General features: G+C 44.4%; 1 protein-coding gene across 5 annotated transcripts in view; it reads left to right on the top strand.

The window, feature by feature from the left end:
- Positions 1-19,876, top strand: part of ITFG2 (integrin alpha FG-GAP repeat containing 2) — a 46,882-nt gene extending 27,006 nt beyond the window's left edge. For 2 of the 5 annotated variants that reach the window (XM_089500201.1, XM_089500203.1), the window contains exons 9-12: positions 2,965-3,056; positions 5,329-5,446; positions 8,919-9,092; positions 19,308-19,876. In XM_089500201.1, coding sequence (XP_089356327.1) covers positions 2,965-3,056; positions 5,329-5,446; positions 8,919-9,092; positions 19,308-19,453 — 530 coding nt within the window. In that variant the 3' untranslated portion in view covers positions 19,454-19,876. Of the gene's footprint in view, positions 1-2,964; positions 3,057-5,328; positions 5,447-8,918; positions 9,093-17,907; positions 18,093-19,307 lie in introns of those variants that run through there. The other 3 variants (XM_089500202.1, XM_089500204.1, XM_089500205.1) reach the window with 3 other exon arrangements.
- The last annotated feature ends 722 nt before the right edge of the window (positions 19,877-20,598 follow it).

Below are 20,598 nucleotides of genomic sequence, written 5' to 3'. Positions count from 1 at the left end.
TTTGATTTTTCATTGTCTAGCATTTGGGAGTTGAAGAGTTGGAAGAGACCAAAAGGGCCATCCAGTCCAACCCCCTGCCATGCAGAAACTCCCAATCAAAGCATCCCTGACAGATGACCATCCAGCCTCTGTTTAAAGATCTCCAAAGAAGGAGACTTCACCATAGTCCGAGGGAGTGTGTTCCACTGTCGAACAGCTTTTACTGTCAGGAAGTTCCTCCTAATGTTGAGGTGGTATCTCTTGTCCTGTAGCTTTCATCCATTGTTCTGGGTCCAATTCTCTGGAGCAGCAATATGACATCCTTTCAAATATTTAAACAGGGCTGTCATGTCACCTCTTAACTTTCTCTTCTCCAGGCTAAACATATTCAGCTCCTTAAGTCTCTCCTCATGGTTTCCAGAGCCTTCACAATTTCAGAATACTGTGTCCAGTTCTGGGCACCACAATTCAAAATCGATGTTGACAAATTGGAGTGTGTCCAAAGGAGGGCTACCAAAATGATGAATTGCCTGGAAACCATGCCCTATGAGGATAGACTTGGGGAGCCAGGTATGTTTAGCCTTAAGAGGTGATATGATAGTCCTGTTTAAACAGGAAAAGGCATTCCACTTCAACATTAGGAGGAACTTAATGACAGTAAGAGTTGTTTGACAGTGGAACACACTCCCTCGGACTGTGGAGGAGTCTCCTTCTTTGGAGATCTTTAAACAGAGGCTAGATGGCTATCTGTCAGGGATTCTTTGATTGTGGGTTCTTGCATGGCAGAAGGGTTGGACTGGCTGGAACTTGTGGTCTCTTCCAACCCTATGATTTTATGAACCCTCATGGAGGACAACACCTTAGCTTTCCTGCTTATCAGCATCTGAGAATTCATTGCTGCCACCCATTGTTCCTCCACCATGCATTCCTGATTCCTCCTTCTAAGGCTAACACCAGGCATGAGCTGGACTTTTTGTTCATGCTGTTGACCAAGGTCTATTCCTGTTTTCAGTCCAGTATTATCTCACCACAATTTCTGCAAACTTCCAGTTACTCAGAAAGGTGTCCTACTTCCTTGATCTCCAGGTAAAGAGATTCTTGAAGGGCTACAAGAATCTCTAATTTCCCTGATCCTTGGTCGAATGCTGAGGTAGAACCTCAAGATCATCCTGAAACAACTATGTGAGAAGCCCTTCGAACCCATGGCCACTTGTGACCTTCAGTTTTTGTCCTGGAAGATTGCCTTCCTGATCGCAATTATAACACCCAGATGAACTAGCGAGCTCTGTGCTCCCTGAGTGGGTTGCCCATACTTCTGGTTCTATTCTTACTAAGCCATCTTCAGACCCAAAATCACTTTCTTGCTAAAGGTGGTGTCAGCCTTCCATCTTAATGCTGACATTGTTCTTCCTACTTTCCTGCCAAATCCAAGTTGGGAGCCCCTCTGGCTAAAATTCAAGCTCATTCTTCATGGGTCGTGGCCCCATCTTTGGCATTGCTGGCTGGTGTACTATTTGAGGACATTGTTGTGCAGCTGTCTGGTCATAGCCTATGATTTTCAAAACTGAGATGAATAGATAACTTTCATAACTCAGATGAGTGGATCTGAGGTCTCAGGCTGACACTGTCTTTTGGAGAGCTGGCCTCCTTCTTGTATGTAGCTTGAGTCCCTGTACCAGGAAGAAGGTGGGATATAAATATAATAATAATAATAATAATAATAATAATAATAATAATCTCCTATTTGTGTAAGGTACAGGGACCACAAAGAAGGAGGACAAGTTGCATATCTGTAAATGTAGTTCTTTGAGTCATCATCTGTACGCTCACATAACTCTTGCTGTCCTCCCCTCATTGTGTCCTTATGGTCCTTTGGATGGCTGCATCAGTGTCCATAGAACTGGTGGTTTCAGCAGGAAGCCTTTTATGTAGGTTTGCTGAAGGTAAGCAGGGCTACAACGAAAACATTTCTACTAGATTCTGGAAGGTTCTAAATAGTGTACTGTGCAGACACAAGATAACATATTTGTGTGAGTGTACAGATGATCACTCAAAGAACTGCAGTTATAGAACTGTCTTTTTGTTGCCCAGAAGCTCTTCAGTATACAGTGCAGTTGAATAAAATCAGTATATGGTTAGAGATGCCTAGGTCATCTTCCTATTACAAAGTGAGACTAGACTCTTAGCAGCATTGTCAGTTGTGTGTGTGCGCACATGCCTTCAAGTCACCTGTTGACTTGTGACCATGTGAATTTCATGGGATTTTCTTAAGGAAGGAATACTCAGAGGTGGTTTTGGCTGTTCTGCCTCTGAAATATAGCCTACAGAACTTGGTGCTCATGTGCTGTCTCCCATCATTCAAGTGCTAACCAGAGCTGACTCTGCTCAGCTTCCAGGGTCAGAAGAAATTGAACTGCCATCTCTGATGCTTCACTGTGATGATGTCCGAATAAAGATGAAACTCATAACATCATTAACCCTTTGTTATCTGAATGGAGACTATCCCTCAGCTATGTTGCCTAGATAACGGAAGAAGCCCATTATCACACCCTTCTTCTGTATTGCCCCCCCTCCCACCATCTTTGTAAGGTCAGAATGGGCCATTTTTCCAAACGAGTGGAGAGTCACTTTTCCAAAGTGACAGGATGATTGCTTCCTGTTTGGAAATAAGGACTGTATGGAACTAGAACAGATGGCAAGGGTGCACGAGGCCTCCAAATGTAGCAAAATGGCCAGTAGCACCCTTCCAGAGGTTTCATATTATGCTCTTGGCCATGGAGAGGGGGCAAAAGAAAAATATTTGATATCTGAAATGTTGGCAGTAGAGCAAAGATGGGGATGTGGACCTTTAAGACTCCACATGGGATAGATTCAGACCTACACAAATCACTAGAAGTTGCCATTCTTGCTATATAATGAACTATGTTCATTTGTATATGGAAAGATGTGATTGCCTTGCTGTTTAATGTTATCTTTCTCCTGTAGGGACATTGAAACTCATGGAAGGGGCAGACAAGCTGTTGTGGTCAGTACAGGTTGACCACCAACTTTTTGCTCTAGAAAAACTGGATGTTACTGTGAGTTCTGTTCAGTTACCACATTTAGAATAGGTATTTGCATTTTGGTCCCCTCCTTGGATTGATACAGAATTATCTTCTCCTTTTTTTTCCTCTGTAGCTCAAACATCAGTGGTTTTGTTTTGTTTAATATTTTTATTAATATATACACACATAAAAACTCAACAAACATTACAATAAAATAACAATTTACATTTTACATCTTAAATGTAGCTTATATTAATTTCCCACGTAGTTTGCTAGTAGTTTTCTGAAACCTTTGGATCTTCCAGATATTATAAAATCTACAGAGAAGGTAGATAAGAAATGGATAAGGAATGGGAATCAGTTTCAGCAATTTAGAAGGAAAAATGGCAACACTTAAAAAGAATCATATAAAGAGAATTAAACAGGCAGATGATTGAAAGAGAAAAGAGATGTTAAAGGGCTAAAAGGCATCAGCTGTTTTAATGAGTTATCTATGTATTTGCTTCTTGAGCTATTTCTCTAGGGACGTGCTAGTGGCATGCCTTTTTCTGAGGAGAGAGGCATCACAGACACTGTTGTAACCCATTTCCCTTTCTCTATCTAGATTCAAGGCTGCTTCTGATGAGCACTGGAAGCAATGGCATTCTCCTTTCAGAGAGGATGAAGGAAGGGAGGGTTTGAAAGGAAGTACAGTAGGCCCATGGTATCCACTGGGGTTTGGTTTCAGGAGCTCTCATGGGCCCGTTACAGACGGGTGTAAAGTACGTCCTGGGGATGTACTAGGGTTAGGGAAAGTGCGTGCCTTACGCATGCACCTAACCCTAGTACGTCCCCAGGACATACAAAATGGTGGCGCCCGTTCCACACGAGGGGCGCCATTACGACGTCACAAATGCACCGCCTCCAAACGGGGCAGCGCAGACATGACATCTTTGCGCCGCGGGAGGGCGCATAGAGCACCCTTTCCGCGGTGCTAGAAGGAGCTCCGAAACGGAGCTCCTTCTGCGATTTGCGTCGCTAGCAAAGCCTTTAGACGGCTGCGCCAGCAATGCAAGGGAGAAAGGGGCCAAGCAGCCCCTTTCTCCTCCTCCCTGCCGCCGTCGGGTGTCCTTGGGGCATGAAGCCCCAAGGACACCCCTTTCCAGGCCACAGGGAAGTGGCCTTTTGCCGCTTCCCCGCGGCCTGGAAAGCAGTATATCGGGGCCTCAGAGGCTGCCGTTCTGGCAGCTGAGGCCCTGATCCAGTGGGGAAAGGAGCACCTACAGGCCGCCCCAAAGGGGCGGTCTGTAACGCACCATGGATACCAAAATCCATGGATTCTTAAGTCCCATTATATACAATGGCATAGTAGAATGGAATCCCTCATATATAATGGCAAAAATCAAGGTTTGCTTTTTGGAATTTTAATTTTTTGATCTAAATGGATTTTCAAGTCATGGATGATTAAATCCGTGGATAAAAGAATTCATGGATATGGAGGGCTGACTGTATTTGAATATTGTGAGCCTGGGGAGCTTTTGTGAGCGGGGAGCTTTGTAGACAGCTTTCTGTTCTTGTGATGACTAATCTCTTAACTGAAACTCTGTAATACATTTATTATACAGTGGACCCTTGTTATACTCTGGGGTATGGTTCCAAGATCCCCCGTGGATAACAATATCCGTGGATGCTCAAGTCCCATTAAATATAAAGACATAGCAAAATAGTGTTTCTTACAAAAAATGGAAAATCAAGGCTTGATATTTGAAATTTATACTTTTTAAAAAACATTTTCAAACCGTGGATGCTTGAATCCGTGTATAAAAAAATCCATGTATAAGAAGGGCCGACTGTATTCTATTCTTCCTTCAGAAAGTTTAGTGCATCTTCATGAGGCTTCAGAAAAGCCTCTACCTAATTGCTGGTCAACTGCTACTTGCTTCATTTTAACACTTTTAACAGATAATATATTCCTGGATAATGATTTCAGGTAGTAAGGGAATTAGAAATGGCCCCAGTGTTGACACAAGAGGCAAAGAGTTAGATTGCTATCTCTCTTCCTCTCCTGCCCTGTTTTATCCTCTAGGTTGTGTTTCACAGAATCATAGAATGGTAGAGTTGGAAAGGGCCACAAGGATCATCTAGTCCATCTAATATTTTTAATTATTATTCCAATTTTTTGTCTTTTTACACCAACGTCTTTGTTTTGTCTTTAGTGACAATCTTCCAGGACTTGAGCCAGATGGATACAAGAATGGGTATTGTTCTTACAATTAATATGACTTTTTAAACTTTAAACTCTAATGTGACTTTTGAACTCTTTCAGGCAAATGGGCATGAGGAGGTGATTGCTTGTGCTTGGGATGGACAAACATATATCATAGATCACAACCGGACAGTGGCTAGGTTCCAAGTTGATGAAAATGTGAGTGCCTTCTGTGCAGGTGAGCTGCCTATTTGGTTTCATATCCAAGGAATCCAGATGTCCTGGAATTCAGATTCAGTAATACGTAAACAATTAATAGCAATTGAACTCATTGTCCTGTGTTAAGAGAGAGAGGCTTCTTTAGTTTAGTGGCAGAATTTATGTACTTCTGATCCAGTAGATTCCAGGTTCATTTTGTAGCATTTCTAATTCAAGGATATCCAATCACAAAGCTCAAAAAATTCCTACGTAAGTCTCTGGAAAGGCATTGCTGGGTGGAATATAAAATAAGTGTAAATTCTCAGGGTGGTCCATTCTATAACTTATGATTCTATGTTTATGACTTTGACTATGATTTGCTACCAGTTCTACGAATTAAGTTTTAATTACTCCTGGATCCATGATTTCCAGCATAGGCTTACACCAATGCCATTTATCTGTGTTTCAGCATTTTTGCTAATAGGATAAAGAAAAGGATTTTTTTGTGGGTTTCAGTAAAGTTGTTTCACTACACTTACTTCAGAATATTGAGAATTAGAAACTGTTCTATGAATTTTTAATAGCATATTTCTTGCAGAATTCACTAAATTCAATTAATTGATTGGTCATAATGTTTTTTGCTCTTTCCTACACATGTAATTTCTACTTTGTACGTTGTGTATCTGTCTGCTGTTGATCAGTAGTCTGGAATACAAAGTATCCATTTGAGTAAACCAATGTCCTGACTCACTATTAAGCACTTTCATATGTTCATGAACAAAAATGTACTTCCAAGATATGTTTTTTGTTTTAATGTGTCTTCAAGTCATTCCTTACTTGTGGCTTTGCTATTATGGAGTTTTCTTGGCAAGATTTCTTCAGTGTGGCTTCTCCTTTGCCTTTCTCTGAGGATGAGTCACCTAATGGGTTTCTAGGGTTCGGTGTGGTTAGCTTTAGGATTGCCATAAGTCAGAAACAATTTGAAGGCACAAAACATCATCAACAGCAAGTTTTGTCACATTTCATTAGGTGCCCATAGGTTATGTTGGCAAACTCCAAAGTAAATGACTAGCATCTTCTGTTTAAAAGGATCTCTAGTACTGGAAATAGAAGAGAATTATCTCTGTCCAAGGCACAGGACAGGAGAATAAAATGATCCACCCCAGAAACTGGATTGAAGTGTATCCGTGTTGGTTCTGCTGGACCTCTTGGTGATGCCTTTGATATAATCAGGGATGGTGTACTTCTGAGCCACCTCTCTGAGATGGGGCTTGAGAAACTGTCTTACAGTGATTCCAGTTCTTTCTAAAGGGGCAAATTCAGAATGGGGTACTGGCAGACTCTTACTTCACATTGTGACTATTTCCTTCTGCTGCCTTCAGGGTTCTGTCTACACTATGTTGTTTAAAATATAGCTTGAAACAGCTGGGAGAGGTTGCTACCAGTTGCATGCTGTATGTTTTCCAAGAACATATTATTAACCTGTGTGCTTCATTGTTTTAATTTGAGCATTTAATTTAATTATTTTTAATAGCTGGCTAATTTCATGTTTTAATTGCATTGTTCTTTTATTTTATATTACTGTTACTTGAGTCTCATCTTTGAAAGAAAGAAAGGATATGCATCTAACAAATAAATGACAATAAATTCATAATTGCACTGATTAAACACTCCATTGACATTTTATATTAATAGGGTCTAACAAAAGAATAGTAATACAGTGGGCTCTCCATACTCCCTGGTGTTAGGGGCACAGGACACCCATGAAAGTGGAAAAACTTCAAATAAAAAACCACTATTTTTTTTTACATGAGAGAACATCTATTTAGGGATCTCTAGATCCTCCAGTGCAACTCTGCACTCAATCTCTGGCAGAGTTGTGCTGGAGGACTTAGAGATTCCTGAAGATAATATATTAATCAAAACTGCAAATAATCAGACCTACAAAAGTCAGAGCCACAAATGTGGAGGGCCAACTGTACCATCTCAAAATTTGCAGCAAAAACTGTAATCTCAACTGTGGACCATATCACATGTGGGGGGGGGGGGGGTTGCAGCTCAGATCTGCAGTCACTCCTGTTCTAGCAATGCAAAGCATGATGTTTTTTCACACCAGATCCAGAGTCCCTCCTGTCTAGCAATGCAAATTAAGGTTAAAACGTGATGTTTTACCACACCTGGTTGTCTTTCCACTGCTCTTCCGAACTGAGGGGGAAGCAGAGTCAGTTCTATTCCAAGCAAGTCACGTGATGCAGATTCAAGCAAAGGGGAGAGAGCGCACATTGTATTACCACACCGGAGGGTTCAACGATTCGAATCAGCACCCTTGTGCATGCTCAGTGGGGCTCTGGATGCTGTCCTCCTTCCCTGCCCCCTCCTTAGCTGTCATCCTTCATCAGGGTGACGAAGTAATCACAGGATGATGGGATAGATGACAGTTTGGCAGAGAGGGTGAGATGGGGATGCAGGAGCAATCGGGGGATGATGGGATGGATGACAGAGGGTCACTGGGGCCAGGATTGGAATGCAGGAGAAGGCAGAGGATGATGGGATACCTCACTGGAGGTCCCTGGGGCCAGGATTGGGATGCAGGAGAAGGCAGAGGATGATGGGATAGGTCTCTGGGGATCCCTGGGGCCAGGATTGGGATGCAGGAGAAGGCAGGGGATAATAGGAATGATGGGATGGGTTGCAAGGTGGCAGAGGGGGCATAATGGCATGAAGGAGGAGGAGGGGAATGACGGAGCAGGACGCAGGGGGCCAAGGGGGGTGACATAAGAGTGGTTTTCCACACCAGACCAATTCATAGTGCAATCGAAGTGAGCCCGGAAGCCAATTCTGTGAAGTCACTTTTTTTTCGGTTTTACCAAAATGATGGTTCACTTTGGAATCACTGAGGAAGCACTTCGGAAGGAGCTCCCATAGAAAGGAATGGTGTCTGATAACACATTCACATTCTGACGTGAATGTGCATCGTTGAAAGTGCAGTCACGTCGGAACTGACCTGCAAAAGCTCTAAAAATCTCCATGTGATAAACCTCTGTAGCTCTCACTGAAGCAAAATTAAACCACACTGGCTGTCTTCCAAAGCTTCCCTAAAACCAGTACATTGCAGTTGAATAATTCCATTCTGTACTAGATTAGTTTTTCTTCAGAGCGGCTTACATTCACAGCACCCTCTGATCAAATTTATTCTTTGCCAAACCTTCTTAATCAAGATTTTGTATCTTAAATTATTAATGAGAGGACACTCTCACCCTCATGATAACCTAAAATGGTACCAGTGGCTATCAAAGCAGCTGGAGAGTCATTACAGGGTAAAGTCTTCTCAAAGAACCTGTACTGTTCCTTGGCACTTCCTGCTAGATTCTCTAATAGAGGAGGGGAGGGGAGGGGAGGGGAGGTAGACTTGCACTTCCCTTGGGCAGAATATTTGCCATCTCACTAAACTTTTTCTCAAGTTCATTTCCATCCTCTATGGTCCTCAAATAATGGGTGCTTTGTTTCTCTAGGTCTCTATGCCTGCAAAGGACAATGCAATAGCCCTTGTCTGGTATACGTCAGTTTCAACCAAAAGATCCACATCTATTGGGATGTTCAATTAGAGAGAATGGAATCCACCAATTTGCTGAAGGTATTAGAGGACAACTGTGAATACCGAGATCTCCTGCTACAGATGAATGTTGGTATGTTACAAGCCTCATATAATTTCCAAATTGTGTTCTTAATAATAATAATAATAATAATATACTTTATTTGTATACCGCTCTTCCGGAACGATCAAAGCGGTTCACAGGTTCTTTAAAAATGTACATCATAAAAACACATATCTATACAGTTAAGTATCAGTAAAAACCAAAACAGCATATAAAAACAAAACACGTACATGGAATCTATCGATCGTGGTTAGCCATTTCTATCAGAGGGAAACATTCTCTATAAAGAGTCCAGAGGATATGCTAACCGGAAGAGGTAGGTCTTTAAAGCCTTTTTAAAGGCATCCAATGTGGAATTCATCCGAAGCTCTTCTGGAAGTTTATTCCAGTATATTGGAACAGCCAATGTATATGCTCTCTGGTGAGTTGCTGTCAATCTCACCTTAGAATGTACTAGTAAATTTTTCCCTGATGTTCTGAGAGTGCGGGGTGGATTATATGGGGAGAGGCGTTCCCTCAAGTAACTCGGGCCCAAGCCATTTAGGTGTTCCTTATTATAAATAAGAAGGAAAAGAGAAGTGATGAGAACATGAACTGTAAGCTGCACATTTAAAGGATGATGTTTCAGTGGATTTACTTCTTGATTCAATTAAATTAAAAAGTCTTCATGTTAAAATAAAAATGTAAAGGTGCACAAAACCCCTGCATGTCTTTTCCTGAGGTACCTCAGTTACTATGGGATAGGGTTCTAACAGAGAGAAAATAAAGTTGTAGCCATTTTTTATTTTTCTGTGACAGCCTGTCTACTTAAAAACAAGGGCATCACTAGCAGGTGCGGGGAGTGTTGTCCTCACCAGGTGACACCCTAGGTAGGGTGAAAACACTGCTCCCCAGACATCTGCCTTTTGGCAGAAACAGGCCATGGTATTCGCCTGCATGCCTTTAAAACACTAACAAGATGGTATGAGTGGATAAGAGGTAAGAGACTCAGTGGGAAGAGAAAGGAGAGGCCCCAGGTTTTTATACTTTCATTGGGTGAGTTCTTTTCAAACTTGGAGTGTTATGCTCCTGAGTGGTGGGGTTTTTGTGAGTCATTGTGGTGGAGTTAGCAGCCTTGCTGTTTTTAACTGATTTCAGAGGTGTGCACCTATTGGTGCACAAATTTTCAGTCAAGTAAGACTCACAACACAGAGCAGAAAATGATCTGGGAGCTGTGTTTGGGGATTCTCCACTACTTTTTAACTGTTTTTCTTTAAGGGGCTAAGTGAGGGGCTTTTGCTTAGAGCAAGTGCATCGGAAATGTGCTTGGGGAAGGAGCTAGCAATCGACAGCTCTCAATATAGCTATAGCCCCCGTCTCTTCAGCTCGCTGACAGCACTTGGTGAAAAGGCCAGGCCAATAGGGGTCTTTTCGAGTGTGATTAACGGGGGATTTTGGAGGGGGAAGCCCAGAGTCCTTTTTTGCAACTACTTAAGACATCTCAATATGGACACTGAGGGAGCTACTGCAATCACCTGCAACAGCTGTGGGATGTCATGTTCTTGCCTATGAATGTGGGTAACTTCACCAGCACCAAGCACAAGTTGATAGCCCTGTTGGAAGAGAAGGTTCAGCAGCTGGAGGCCTGGGTAAAGATACTTCAGCATATTAGGGAGCAAGAGGTTCTCCTAGAAAGAATGGAATGGATTGTCCTGGATGGGGAACACACACAAGAAGTTTCTACAGAGGAGGTCACTTCACATACATAGCAGGTAGACAGGTGGAGGAATGTGACACACAGACGTAGGAAAACCTAGTTTGAAGCTCTTTCCTTTATCAGCGACAACGAGGAAGAGCAGCAGGGACAGTCCTCAAGGACTGTACAGGGAACCATGGGTGTACCACTGTGGGGAACAGCTGCTGCTAAGCCTCAGAGGAGGCATGTGGTGGTGAGAGATTCCTTGCTGAGGGGTACTGAATCATTGATTTGTGGGCCTGATGAGATGTCTCAGGAAGTGTGTTGTCTCCCTTAGACAAAGATCTGTGATGTGATGGAGAGGCTGTCAAGACTTTTCAAGCCTACTGACTATTACCCCTTTCTTTTGGTTCATGTGGGAATCAATTATACTGCAAGGCAACAGCCTTCAGAATATCAGGATTAAGAGGATCTGGGGAGGAAGCTGAAAGAGATGGATACACGTTATCTCATCTCTTCTCCCAGTTGAAGGGCATGGCCCAGGAAGGGAGAGAAAAATAGCAGAGGTGAACAGCTGGCTCTACAGATGATGCTGCCAAGAACGATTTGAATTTTTGGATCATGGGCTGAGGTTCCATGAGGAGGGACTTCTGGCAAGGGATGGGTTTCATCTCACGCCAGTTGGCAAAAATGTTTTTGCCAATAGTCTCAAAAAATTGATCAGGGGGGCTTTAAACTGAGTTATGTGGGGGAGGGAGACAGTATTCTGGAAGACAAAAGGGCTGGTGAAAATAGCCAAACTGTCATAGTGGGAAGAAGGCAAACAGTGCAAGGACCTAACAGTGGGAGACAAAAAATTTGCATAGGCAGCAAGTAGGGGGGACCCATGGTCTTAGATGTCTCTACACTAACTCAAAGAGCATGGGAAATAAACAATATGAACCCCTAGCACAAAAAAGTAAATACAGTGGGTCCTTGTTATACGCGGGGGATCCGTTCCAGACCCCCCCGTGTATACCAAAATCCGCGTATGCTCAAGTCCCATTTGTCCCAATGGCAGCGCGCGTGCACACGCGCCGCCATTGGGACAAAAGTTCCTTCTACTTCCCCTCCCTCCTCCCTTCCCTCCCTGCCTCCCTCCCTTCCCCTCCCCTTACTTCTCTTCACTCTCTCGGTGCAGCGGCTTGGCCTCTGCCGCCGCCTCTGCAGGGGTAGCCGGGTGGCGGCGGCGGAGGCCAAGCCTCGGCTTCCTCGCCGCCGCCGTGAAAGGGCGGGATGGCGGTGTGGAGGCCTCTTGGCCCCCAACAGCACCGCTACCAGGCCTTTCCTGCGGTGGCGGCGAGGAAGCAGGGCTGCCGCGCCGGAGACCTTCAAGGCCTCCCACGCCGGCATCCGGCCTCCTCCAGGCCTCCGCCGCTGTGGAAGGGCCGGATACCAGTGCTGGACGCCAAGAGGGCCCCAGGACCAACACCCGCCCCTTCTGCAGCGGCAGCGGTGGCAAGGAGGCCGGGTGCTGGCGCTAGAGGCCTTGCAGGCCTCTGGCACTGCTGCCCTCCGCGCCTCCTCTTCAAGAAAAAAAGGCGCAGAGGTGGGGAAGAGGAGGCGCGGAGGGCAGCAGCACCAGAGGCCTTCAAGGCCTCCAGCGCCAGCACCCGGCCTCCTCCAGGCCTCCGCGGCCACGGAAGGGCCAGGTATCGGTGATGGGGCCTCTTGGCCTCCAACACCTCTACCCAGCCCTTCTGCGGTGGCGGAAGCCGGGCTGCTGCCCTCCGCACCTCCTCTTCCCCACCTCCGTGCCTTTTTTTTCTTGAAGAGGAGGCGTGGAGGGCAGCAGCGCCAGAGGCCTTCAAGGCCTCCAGCGCCAGCATCCGGCCTCCTCAGCACCGTGGAAGGGGCGGGTGTCAGTGCTGGGGCCCTCTTGGCCTCCAGCACCGGTATCCGGCCCTTCCGCAGCGGCGGAGGCCTGGAGGAGGCCGGATGCTCAAATCCGCGGATGGCAAATCCACGTATAAGGAGGGCCGACTGTACAATATAATAGGCATCACTGGTGGGATGAGTCTTTTCTCCTAACCTTTTTAGGAGAAATAGGCCAAACAGGAAAGGAAGAGGAGTAGCATTCTATGTCAGGGATGTCTACACCTGTGAAGAGATCCAGGACTTAAATCCTGGAAGCCAGGTGGAGAGGATCTGGATAAAAATTAAAGGGGAGGGAAAGAATAAGGATGTTATTTTGGAAGTTTACTACAGACCCCCAAGTCAGACAGAGGAATTGAATGATGCCTTTCTAGAACAGATGACCACCCTCTCAGGAGAGATGTAGTAGTGATGGGAGATTTCAACTATCCTGATATTTGTTGGAAATTTAACTCAGCCAAAACATTAAGGTCTAGTAAATTCCTCACTTACCTTGAAAACAGTTTTGTTGTCCAAAAGCTGGAAGAGACAACAAGGGATCAGCCATTTTAGATCTGATGTTAACCAACAGGGATGACCTGGTTAATGAGGTACAAGTGGTGGGATGCTTAGGTGGGAGTGATCATGTTCTCGTGGAGTTTGTTATACAGTGGAAAGGAGTAGCCAGGAATAGTCAGACACATTTTAGACTTCAGGACAGCTGATTTTAATAAACTCAGGGCAATACTGCGGGTAATCCCATGGTCAGGAATAGTAAAAGACAAGGGAGTCAGGATGGATGGGAATTTCTCAAAAGGGAGATATTGAAAGCACAATTTCAAACAGTTACAATGAGGAGGGGAAATGGGAGGTGTCTCAAGAAACCAGGATGGATGACCAAAGAACTTTCAACTGAGCTAAGTTTGAAACAGGAGATGTATAAGAAATGGAAAAAGGTAGAGATCACCAAAGAGGAATTCAAACAAATAGCTAGCATGCATAGGAGTCAAGTCAGAAAAGTTAAAGCGCAGAATTTGCTGAGGTTTGCTAGAGAGGCTAAGACCAATAAAAAGGACTTTTCCCAGTAGATAAGATCCCCACCAACAAACAAGCTTCATTTATACACCGCTTCATACTGCCTAATTACTGTAAGCTAATTTGCCCCCAACAATCTGGGTACTCATTTTAGCAACCTCGGAAGGATGCAAGCCTGAGTCAAGCTTGAGCCCTTTAGCTGGTCTTGAACTCGCAACCTTGTGGTTTTGAGTGACTGGCTGCAGTACAGGCATTTAACCACTGTGCCACCAGGGCTCCTAGAGAGAACCACTGCGCCACCAGGGCTCCTATAGTTTGGGTTATGCTCCACCCACTCACTCCAATAGGCAGGAAGTAAAGAGAGAGACCTTCTGATGACCCCACATGGGTGGAGCTAACCCTAGAAGGCCAGTCTTATCCTGCCTATCACTCCAGTAGGATGTGTTTGCTGTTGCTCTGCAGCTTCTTCACTACAGCCACTTCAGTCCTTTTCTTCTCTTGGTTTCTCTTGCTGCCTTGGAAGCATGAAGAAAGACTTAATATGGCAAGGGCTCCCAGGATTGGAGAAAGATCTTGGTTTTGCCAATGACTCTCCCTCTCCTCCAAAGCTGCCCCCTTTCATGGTGGGAGCACAGGAGATTTCTGCAAACAGCATTACAGCACATGGGAGCCGTGGAAACAGTTGGTGAGGGGTATCCCCTCCATGTCTCTGTTCTCCACATCACCTCTGCCCAGCCCGTTTAGGGCCAGGGATCAGTGAGGAAACTGGCCAGAAGTCATGGAAACTTCCCTTCTCATCATCTCTGCCCAGCCCATTTAGGGCCAGGGTTCAGAGGACAGGCCAGCCAAAAGCCATGGCAAAGGATTTCTCTGCATTGCCTCTGCCCAGCCTGAAACAGGGCCAAGGTCAGAGAGGCAAGCCAGCCAGAAGACACAGGAAAAGGGGTGAGTACCAGGGCCCTCTCTCTCCAGCCAGCAAGGAAACCTTTGCCAGATCTAATGCCCTCGCTCAGGGCAAGCATTGCCAGGAGGCCTCTGCCATTGCCACTGGAGGAACTATGCCTAGCATAAGGTTTGGGACTCTGCCAGTAGGGCAGATGGGAGCATAAACCATTGGTCTCCCCCTTCCTTTCCATCTCTGGACCAATGGCACCCAGGATCCCAACAGGTATGGGAGATCCTATTGCAGCCCGAGAAACACATAGGACAGAAAATGTCCTCACCAGAGGGAGCATGGCCTGTGCCACCCACTTCTAAACAGAGGCTGGAGGGCCATCTGTTGGGTATGCTTTGATTGAGAGTTCTTGCATGGCAGAATGAGGTTGGACTGGATGGCCCTTGGGGTATCTTCCAACTCTAGGATCCTATGGTTTTCTGAGAGAACACATTGATACAAATCTTCCTGCATTCCCTCCTCAAAAATAACAAAAAAAAAGGGGAGGGGGAGAGAACCACTTGTGGATAGGATGGGTAGAGACTTCCCTTCACCCCCAATTGTGTTTGGCTGCCCCAAACTGTGGCACTCTTGAGAGAGTAGTTGGGGCGCTTGGCCTCCCCTTTCCATCAGAGATTATCCTTTCTCAGGATGCAGACATATCTCAGGTAAATGGGGAACCATTTATCAGCAGCCCCCTCTGCCCTTCCCAGCTACCTATGCAAGTGGGAAGGGAGTTGAGGACCAAGCCATCTTCTATAATGCAGCCAGGTTACTATAAAGCCTGCCTGAGATTAAAAGGGCTAAGCTTCTAAACCCCAGCTTAATGTCCTGTAAATATCAGGGCTACACTACAGGCCATATGCAGCTATCTACCCATGATTTTGAATAGTCTTCAGTCACTGATAACTTAAGAGCAGTTTCTTCACTGCCTGGAAGAAACTTCTGCCCAGGCAGCCTCCCTTGATGGGACAAATAAAGGAGGGGAGAGCCCCCACAGCAACAGGACTAGGGGCTCAGAATTACAAGAGATACTGGTTAACTTTTTCTGGTGTTCATTTTATTATTGTTAAACCATGAGGTTTGAGTTGTGCTGTTTCTGCTCACCCCCATCTTCTTTTTACCAGGGCAGAGGAGATGCCTAGAAACTAATTCAACAAGGGAGGGGATTAGCCATAAAGCTACATGATGACTTTTCTTCTCTCCTCATGGGCCTCCATCCCTGCCTCCATTGGTGCCAGAGCCTTTTTGCCTTAGCTGGAACAGCCTAAGACATAAGATGAGCACATGGTTCTCCTCCCTTGTGCAAACTGGTGTCAGCCTTAGCACTTCTCAGTAAGAACATAAGCTTTAACAGTACAAATTCATTTAAAGTCTAATAAACAGGGTGACTCAAGCCAGGAGAAAGATACGCATTGAAGATCTTTGAGAAAATCATCTCATATGAGGTGATAGATATATTGGATTAAAGTGACCAACCAAGTTCCACTTTAGTGGCAAAAGGGTTATGTCCCTGTTATAAAACACAGGGAACCTCATTCAGCTAGCTTCAGGAGAGGTGGCTCCCCTCTCTTTCCCTTTTTTCATAGGAGAGATGTCTGTTAAAGGAAAGAAACAAAAAAATACAGTTTCTTCTATGTGATGGTTCTCACTAATACAGGGGGTTAAGAAAAATTCTTAATCAGAAATAAACAAACAGCTTCCTCTCTATCCCAGAAAAAAAAAACCTCCCCCCCCCCCCCCCATGAGCGTTTTAAAACAATAAAAATAGGCTTTTCTGCTAAGGGGTTGTTTCAAATCCCATACAGACACCCTGTAGAGCCCTGAGGAAATTTGCCACAAAAAAAGAAGACAATTACCTGTTAACTGGTCTAAATAGTTACATTTTAACTAACAAAGCCTGCTGATGGGCTTGCCGTATAACTGGTCCCTGGTTTGGTAGACCTATTGTGACAAGGTCTATCATGCATATGATAAATTGGGCTCAAGGCCATGAAGGTTCATGTTGCCAATCTCTTTCTTTAGTTGGACCCCTGACTTATAGCCTCACTGTTGTGACACAGGCAAGGGTCCAGGACGGAATAGCATCCCATCTCCATGGGCAGAGACTCCTCAGGTGACTTGTTGCTTGCCTTGCCTACACAACACCATTTCTTTTCTGGGCTTTATACATGGTCCTGAGAGAGCTGACTGTCTTAGTTCCTAAGGGAGAGTTTCTCTAAACCATTTCCCTGGTTGGGGCCCCTCCTTATTTTGCCCCTGAGCCTGGGGTCCTGCTGTTACACAAGCAGCTCAATGTTATTACAACTGACTCCATGGCAATTCAGCCAAACCCAGATCCCATCCTCAGGGTGGGCTCTAACCTCCTCAGAGGTCAGAATCAGATACCCCCATCCTTCTCCTTCATTCTCCTAGACATTGGAAAGAATTTAAAACATACACCATGCTGGAGACCAAGCCACCCATAGAGGAGAAACAGCTTTCATTCCTCTGACACCCCACTTTGTTTCCTTTTAGCCCTGTTCTATGGGCAAGAAGGCATCAGTCTCCATGCCTAGCAGGTGGGCCAGGCCCGGCATTACTACCTGTCATAAATCCTTGAGAGGTTACCACCAAAAACCAAGTCACTCATGCCAAAGACTACAGGTGCATGGGCACCTCTAGCCATCATAGGTCCTATAGCAAAGACCATCAGGGTGTCCACTTACAAGCCACCATACACACTTGTTAGACATCACTAGTTTGACAGGTTGGCTTGGCTGAGGCAGCTGTTGACAGCAGGGTCTTGCAGCAGGTACTCAAACCTATGTCTCTGAAGGGCCAGCACTGCCCACTCTGTTTAGATCAGCTTTGGTAAATCCCAAACTACAGGATGTGGGGGTCTGATCTACTGGAAAAAGGGACATTGGCTCTTACCTGTGATATGTCCGTTTCCAGTAGATAAGAGCCCCACATCCTGGCCCACCCTCAGGGGTGCTGGGATAAGGATGGTTCATATCCACATAGTTCTTCCCTATGGGGAACAAGCTGGATTGCTTACTGCCTGTCTCTGTCGCTGTCCGATTCTCTATAGTTTGATATCCAAATAAATTGTTTGTTTTTTCTGGAGCATTCGGCTGTTGTACGACTGGCCTTCTAGGGTTAGCTCCACCTACGTGGGGTCACCAGAAGGTCTCTCTCCTTACTTCCTGCCTATTGGAGTGAGTGGGCGGAGCATAACCCAAACTACAGGATGTGGGGCTCTTATCTACTGGAAACGGACATATCACAGGTAAGAGCCAATGTCCCTTTTTTTGATATATCCGTAGCAAAGGGATGAAGAAGTAAATGGCAGGACCACTGCATGGAGAAGATGGCAAAATGTTAATAGGGAACAGAGAAGTCAGAATTACTCAACACCTTCTTTGCCTCAGTCTTCTCAGAAAAGAAAAAGGATGCTCAGCGTGATGGAGCAGAGGACACAACAGGAGAAATGCAGCTTGCAAGGAATATGGTATGGGACAGCGGAGGCAGCAGTGGGGGAGCATGATGTCCTGCCCAGCGGCGGGAGCCCTTAGCAACCCCGTGGTGGGAGGAGGAGGCAACAGGCTGCCTCCTCTTCCTCCCACCGTCTCCTTCCTCATCCTCCTAGTTCACCCCCGCCCCTGCCGCCTTTTGCCTCCTCCTCCTCCTCCTCCTCTTCCCGCTTCTGCCTCCTTACCCATCCTCCTCCTCGGCCCCAGTGTCGTCACCGCTTACCTCCTCTTCCTCCTTCTTCTGGCCCCCTCTGCCTCTTAACACCTCCTCCTTGTCTTCCCCACTTCTTCTCCCCCCCCCCCCCCCACGTGTGCTTATCATCTGTGGATACTCAAATCCACAGATACCAGAGGGCAGACTGTATAAAAAGATTTAGGCTGTGCATATGATATTGTAATTCAAAGGTATGATTTGCTAGTTATTTATGTCACAGCTATTGCCATTACCTTCAGTGATAGATCAAAATTATGATTTATGGTTAATATTAGTACAAAAACATGACTTAGGATTCTGTGATATGGGATGTGGTCAATGGAGGTGACACCATGAGTTAGTGTCCGGGTGACTCCAACCCTAGTGACATTACTGCTTAAGAATATTAGAATTTTGGCAAGTTTCTAGTTTCAGAATGAAGAACTCATTCTGCATGACATAACTTTGCTTGTAGGGTTTAATCAACCATAAAAATTTAATAGTGTTTGAACCACTGCTGAGAACTTTCATCAGTCCAATGAAGGATTTTCTCCCTGGCAAGACTGAATAAAGCAATTCATAGCTTTCACAAATGAATGAATGAATGAAAGATTTGCCAGAAATATATATCTTTCAGTTGAAGAAAAACGAGCCAAGTGTTTCAATTTTCAGTATTTTTGAATGTGCTATTTCTCCGGCAGTATTGGAGATTGGTTTGAAATTTGGCACATTTATAGATCTAATTAATGCCATTTCAGATTCTTAGCTCAGCAGTTACAATTTTTACGAACAGAAGGGCTTATAATAGTGGGAAGTTTTCCCTTGATTCTCCTAAATTAAATGGGCAATCTTGTGCCTTATTTATAAGAAGTAACACCATTACTTCCTGTATTCTTATTTTGAATGAGAAAAGCATAGAAAATAGGATAGTGATTATTATATCTTGTAAGGCTACAGTGTTTCTTATTAGTGATAATGTGTGTGTCTTTATTTTTCGTAGCTAAAGATGATGTTCCTGCTGTCAAGGATCTGATTCACAAGACCTTATACTTTCCAGAAGAACAGCTACATAGACTTTCTCATGATAAGGTCCCTGCTACAACATCCTCCACCAGCTGCCAAACTGCTGCTCAAGAAAATTTATAACCAGATGACATAAAAACAATTAACAGCATTGCTCCTCATGTCTTCTCAGCGCTTACTAGGCAGCTAAAGCAGTGTTAAGAACAAGTTCCAGTAAAGGAGTGGAACAGCAGAATCCTAAAATGATAGAAACATTTTCTCCAAAGGGAAAGTATTGTTTCATTCTTTTTCTTGTGGTACTCATTGTTTGTGTTAAGTTCTCAGACACTTTTTCTTCTGTCACAAAACATTGACACAAAAGTTGAGAAGTACAAAGATAAAAGCAGTTATGTAAATCGAGAAAGTGATAGTTCTTTGTAGTTTCTGTTGTACTGTTTTGTAGTTGTTGGTTTTTTGTATCTATGTATCACATTTTTATCTTTCCATGAAAACTTCAATAAAGATAGTATTTTAAAAAGACCACAAGGAAAAAATGTGTTATGCATAATATAAACTGGTTCAATATTAGAATTATTGAAGGAACATTTTGGGCTAAATCCATTTGTTAGTAGTGTGCATTGTCTTTGTTCATACCTCTGCTAATGGATTGGAATTTGTGAATATAAAACAAATACTGTAATCATTTTCTCTTTCTTGTCTTCTTTAACTTGTAAACTGCTCCAGGACAAGATACAGTGTTGAAACTGCCATGGTTGCCATAGTGGCTGAAAAGGGTACTCAACCTGAAGATAATGGAGCAGAGGACAGATTAGGGGAATTTCAGTACAGAATAAGTATAGAGATAGTAGAGGAATACCTTGTTAATCTAAATGAATTTAAGTCTCCAGGGCCAGATGGACTACATCCAAGGGTATTAAAAGAACTGGCAAATGTAATATCGGAGCCATTGACAATAATCTTTGAAAACTCCTGGAAAACAGGAGAAATCCCAGCAGACTGGAGGAAGGCAAACTTTGTTCCCATCTTCAAAAAGGGGAAAAAAGAGGACCCCAACAATTATCGTCCAATCTAAAGTTGAAGGCTTTCATGGCCGGCATCCATAGTATTTGTGGGTTTTTCGGGCTATGTGGCCATGTTCCAGAAACTTTTCTGGAACATGGCCACATAGCCCAAAAAACCCGCCCAAAAAAAAAACATTATCGTCCAGTTAGTATGACTTCAATATCAGGAAAGATTCTGGAGCAGATCATTAAACAGAGGGTTTGTGA

The sequence above is a fragment of the Sceloporus occidentalis genome, unplaced genomic scaffold (assembly GCF_023333645.1).
Source record: "Sceloporus occidentalis isolate IW3139 unplaced genomic scaffold, rSceOcc1.0.p SCAF_150, whole genome shotgun sequence".
NCBI lineage: Eukaryota > Metazoa > Chordata > Lepidosauria > Squamata > Phrynosomatidae > Sceloporus > Sceloporus occidentalis.
Note: the sequence above shows the minus strand (reverse complement) of the source record. Positions and strands in the feature narration are given on the sequence as shown.